The sequence below is a fragment of the Suncus etruscus genome, chromosome 18 (assembly GCF_024139225.1).
Source record: "Suncus etruscus isolate mSunEtr1 chromosome 18, mSunEtr1.pri.cur, whole genome shotgun sequence".
Classification (NCBI taxonomy): Eukaryota; Metazoa; Chordata; class Mammalia; order Eulipotyphla; family Soricidae; genus Suncus; species Suncus etruscus.
The window spans coordinates 61,804,840-61,809,423 of NC_064865.1; the positions used below are offsets into that span (position 1 = coordinate 61,804,840).

At 53.4% G+C, this 4,584-nt stretch overlaps 1 protein-coding gene across 1 annotated transcript in view; it reads right to left on the bottom strand.

The window, feature by feature from the left end:
* The window catches only part of FAM217A (family with sequence similarity 217 member A), a 9,572-nt gene extending 7,782 nt beyond the window's left edge, over positions 1 to 1,790 (bottom strand). Inside the window, exons 1-2 of the mRNA XM_049765039.1 lie at positions 1,713 to 1,790; positions 103 to 187 (exon numbers count right to left, since the gene is read on the bottom strand). Of these exons, the coding sequence (XP_049620996.1) occupies positions 103 to 187; positions 1,713 to 1,775 (148 nt within the window). The 5' untranslated portion in view covers positions 1,776 to 1,790. The remainder of the gene's footprint in view (positions 1 to 102; positions 188 to 1,712) is intronic.
* Positions 1,791 to 4,584: the final 2,794 nt, after the last annotated feature.

Below are 4,584 nucleotides of genomic sequence, written 5' to 3' on the forward strand. Positions count from 1 at the left end.
AAAACAAACCCCTGAACATGAGAAGTTAGCCATGTTAAAAATGGGAGATGGATTTCCATGCAATTCCAAGGACAAGCGTCTGTGCATTTGTGGGGTTCTTACCACCTGCCGTGCCCTCCTTTCCCTGGAGGGGGCTCTTGCTTTCAGGCACAGGGACTTCGGCGTCCAAATTCCAGTGAGATAAGTTCTAAAACAACATTCATTTTATGATAAGCTCCAGCGTACGGAAATTGCAAACGCTCAGGTGTGTCGCAGTTCCATGTTCCTAGAGGCTGTCTGGAGCCCGGCCAGCGCGGCTGAGACTCGGGAGGCCCTCCCCATCCAACCTATGATTTGGTTCCCTTTAGGGTAAAAATGATGCGCTCCAAGGCTGCTCACACGAAGCGACTAAGGAATACAGGGGCTGGAAGGAGACAGGGTTGAGGCCGGAGAACACCCTGGGTGAGGCACCAATTTTATAGACCAATTGTTTGGGGCCACACCCAGCCCAGAAATGCTCAGGCCTTGTGCTCAAGGATCACTCCGTGGCAGGCTTGGGGAACCCTATGGGATGCTGGAAAGTGAGCCCCTGTCAGTTGCATGCAAGGAAACACCCTATCTGCTGTGTTCTGGTCCTCCACCCTCCAAAATTCTTCCTTTTAAAGTCACTTCAGCCGGAGAGATAGCATGGAGGTAAGGCGTTTGCCTTGCATGCAGAAGGAAGGTGGTTCAAACCCCGGCATCCCATATGGTCCCCCGAGCCTGCCAGAGGTGATTTCTGAGCACAGAGCCAGGAGTAACACGAATGCTTCCAGATGTGACCCAAAAATCCAAAAGAAAAAAAAAAGCATTTAGAGTTGGACTGGGGCCAGATAAGGTGCTTGCCTTGCAAACAGCTCAGTCCCTGTTCACTCTTAGATACCACATGTGGACCCCCTGAGCACTGACAAGAGTGAGCACAGGGCCAGGAATTAACCCCATATTCCCCTCGCCACAAAAACATAAAATAACTTGAGGGCCAGAGAGATCGTGCAGTGGGCAGGGGTTTGCCTTACACTTGGCTGACAGATTCATCTGTAATGGTCACTGAGCACAGAGTTAGGAGTAAGCCCTGAGCTCCGCTGGGTGTGACCCTAAAACAAAAGCAAAAAAAAAAAAAAAATCCTCAAGCTGGGAGCCAGAGAGATAGCACGGCAAACAGCCAACCTGGGAAGAACCAGAGTTTGATCCCCATGTGGTTCCCCGAGCCTGCCAGGAGCGACTTCTGAGTGCAGAGCCAGGAGTAAGCTCTGAGCATTGCCAGGTGTGGCCCCAAAACAAAACAAAACAAAAATATTCAAGTCTGGTAAGGTGAAGCTTGAGGACTTATTTGATCCAGAAGGAAGCAGAACCCAGGACTCCCAGGAAAGAACCAAGCCAAAGTTACAAGGCCAGGTCGGGTGTGCCAGAGTGGTCCAGGAAGCTGTACCAGACCCTTCCCCACCTCTCCAGCGCCCTCCTGCCAGGTGGTGCTAGCAGAGAAACTAGGCAGAGGGCAGCAGGGCAAACCGTGAAGCTGAGATGCGACTGTGGAGGAAAGCAGTGGCCTGTTGCCTTAGCATCCTTGAGTCAAGGCAGAGAGACGGGGCGAGGCTGGCATGTTCCGGGAACTCCTGGAGCCTGGGGCTTCAAGCAGCAGGGCCTGTTGGAGGGCGGCTGAGAAGAGGCATGTGCCTACCTGGCCAACTTCCTACCTCCTGAGAGATGTGGGGCACTCGCAGGCTGGCGCCCCTGTTCTCCTCGCTGCTTCTCCCCATTTTGCTGTCTCCGCTTCTTTGTTTCCTTAGAAACCTACAGAGGTGGTGGGAAAGGCCTGATGGCAGGGCAGGCCCTTTGGAGAAGAGATGAAACCCAACTCCCCCCACCCCAGATGCTTCCCAGGTGGGGGTACGCAACGGGAATGGAGGGCAGAGACACAGAAGTTGTTAGATCAGGGGCTAGGAGGGAGGTCACGCCGAGAGAGAGATCCCAGAGCAGAGAGCCAGGAGTAAGCCCTGAGCACTGTACAGTGTGGCCCCCAAGGCACCACAGAATGTGGCCCCCCAACAAGAAACAACTAAAGGCTTTTAATGTTTTTTGTTATTGTTGGTTTTGGGGCCACACCCAGTGATGGTAAGGGGTTACTTCTGGCTCTGCGCTCAGAAATTGCTCCTGACTTGGGGGACCATATGGGACACTGGGGATCAAACCCGGGTCCTTCCTTCCATGCAAGGCAAACGCCCTACTGCTGTTCTATGACTGAGCTCTCTCTGCCAGATGTGGACCCCAAACAAAAATTACTCTTGGAAGAGAGGGTGAACCCCCCAAAGTACCCCCTGTGGAAATGTCAACTCTGGGGGCCCCAGAATGGCCAAAGCAATCTGTGGGGTCACAGTGGGCAGCAGCAGAGAGCAGGGAGGTAAGGGAGGGAGATGGGTGCCCATCCTTGGTCTCCTGGTGGTACCCCAGGGTGTCTCAGGGGTCCCCGTCCACCTGCAGGGCCAAGTCCTAAGATGGACCTGGAGGCTTGGGCAGGTTCAGGGTAAAATCAGGTCATGGTTTTTGTCTGAGGGGGTTCGTCATTATCTGAGGGGTTGGGGGTACTTAAGGGGTTTAGGTTTGGTTTTGGTTTGGGGCCACACCGGCGGTGCTCAGGGCTTACTGCTGGCTTCAGAGAATCCAGAAATCCAGAGAATCTCAGAAATCACTCCTGGCAGGCTCTGGGGACTATATGGGATGCCGGGGATAGGACTCAGGTCCATCCGGGCCAGGCTAACGCCCTATTTCTGTGCTATCACTCTGGCCCTGAGGGAATTCAGAGTGTCTCTCTGAGGGGGTGTCAGGTCAGTGTCTGTCAGAGGAGACGGGCGGTGTGTGAGGGGTCAGGTGGTGTCTCTCTGAGGGAATCCTTCTGTGTTTAAGGAGTTCCGAATGCGGGGAGATTGTGGGGTCCCTGAACAGTGCAGCCCTTGCCCCTCTTACCCCGAGGCCCCGAGGTCCCATGTATCATTGTCCACGCTGCCTCCAAGGGACACGGTCCAGGGCCCATCCACGCATGGCCAGATCGGCACCTCCAAAGCAGCCATCCTGCAGGGTGACAGGTGACAGGGCAGGCAGCAGGCCTGGGGAGGACAGGTTGCACCCACTTGGCCATGGCAGCCCATCATATCTCAGTCTCTGCTGCACCCTTTGGGTCTGTCCTGGCCCTGAGTTTGAAGTTTGTCATGGGCGCACCAGACGATCCCTCAGAAACACAAACACACTCACACACACACACACACACACACACACACACACACACACACACACACACACCAACATCACAAACAACCAAAGGGCCGGAGCGATAGCACAGCAGTAGGGCATTTGCCTTGTACACGGCCAACACAGATGGACCCCGGTTCGAACCCCAGCATCCCATATGGTCCCCGAGCCTGTCAGGAGCAACTTCTGAGTGCAGAGCCAGGAGGAACTCCTGAGCGCTACTGGATGTGACCCAAACCCTCCCCAAAAAGATTCCTATTTGGGGCTATTTTACAGTGGTTTGTTTCTAACCCATACACATAATACAAATACACATAGCTACATTATAATGACCTAGATATATAATCTACTCTCTCTATAATATATATAAAATGACTTTTTTGTGTGTGTGGTTTTTGGGCCACACCTGGCGGCCCTCAGGGGTTACTCCTGGCTGTCTGCTCAGAAATAGCTCCTGGCAGGCACGGGGGACCATATGGGACACTGGGAATCGAACCAACCACCTTTGGTCCTGGATCGGCTGCTTGCAAGGCAAACGCCGCTGTGCTATCTCTCCGGGTCCGTAAATATAATCTTTCTATATAATGTTAAAACCATATATAAAATCTACTCTCTAAATTATCTAGTCTAACTCACCCCTTAGTTTTTGAGCGCCCATTTAGCCAGACCTGGCTTTCCTCGGTGTGGTCAAAGTGCCCGGCTTGTACTCCCGGCACCTGATGTGTACTTGAATTAGGTACCCCGGAAGGAAGGTGTGGGGTAGTTGCTGTGTGGCAGGCATAGGGCTGGACAACTTCTACAGAGGACCCCCATTTGAAAGACAACAAAGAAGGCCAGAGCAGTGGCACTAGAGGTAAGGCGTCTGCCTTGCAAGTGCTAGATTAGGACGGACCTTTGTTCGATCCCCCAGCGTCCCATATGGTCCCCCCAAGCCAGGAGTGATTTCTGAGCACATATCCAGGAGTAACCCCTGAGTGTCAAATGGGTGTGGCCCCCAAGAAACAAAAACAAATAAAAGGCAACAAAGGCAGGAGTGATAGTACAGCGGAGAGGGCATTGGCCTTGCAAGTGGCCGGTCTGGGTCTGATCCGTGGCATCCTATACAGCAGGGGTCTCAAACTCGCAGCCCACGGGCCATTTGCGGCCCTCTGTACAACATTTTGTGGCCTGCGGCTGACCTTCAAATATCGCAGTATTTGCGATTATTCGCTTACCCAATAATCGCAATAAAAATCGCATTAGTAAGAAAAAAATCGCGGGGCCGGGCGGTGGCGCTAAAGGTAAGGTGCCTGCCTTGCCTGCGCTAGCCTCGGACGGACCGCG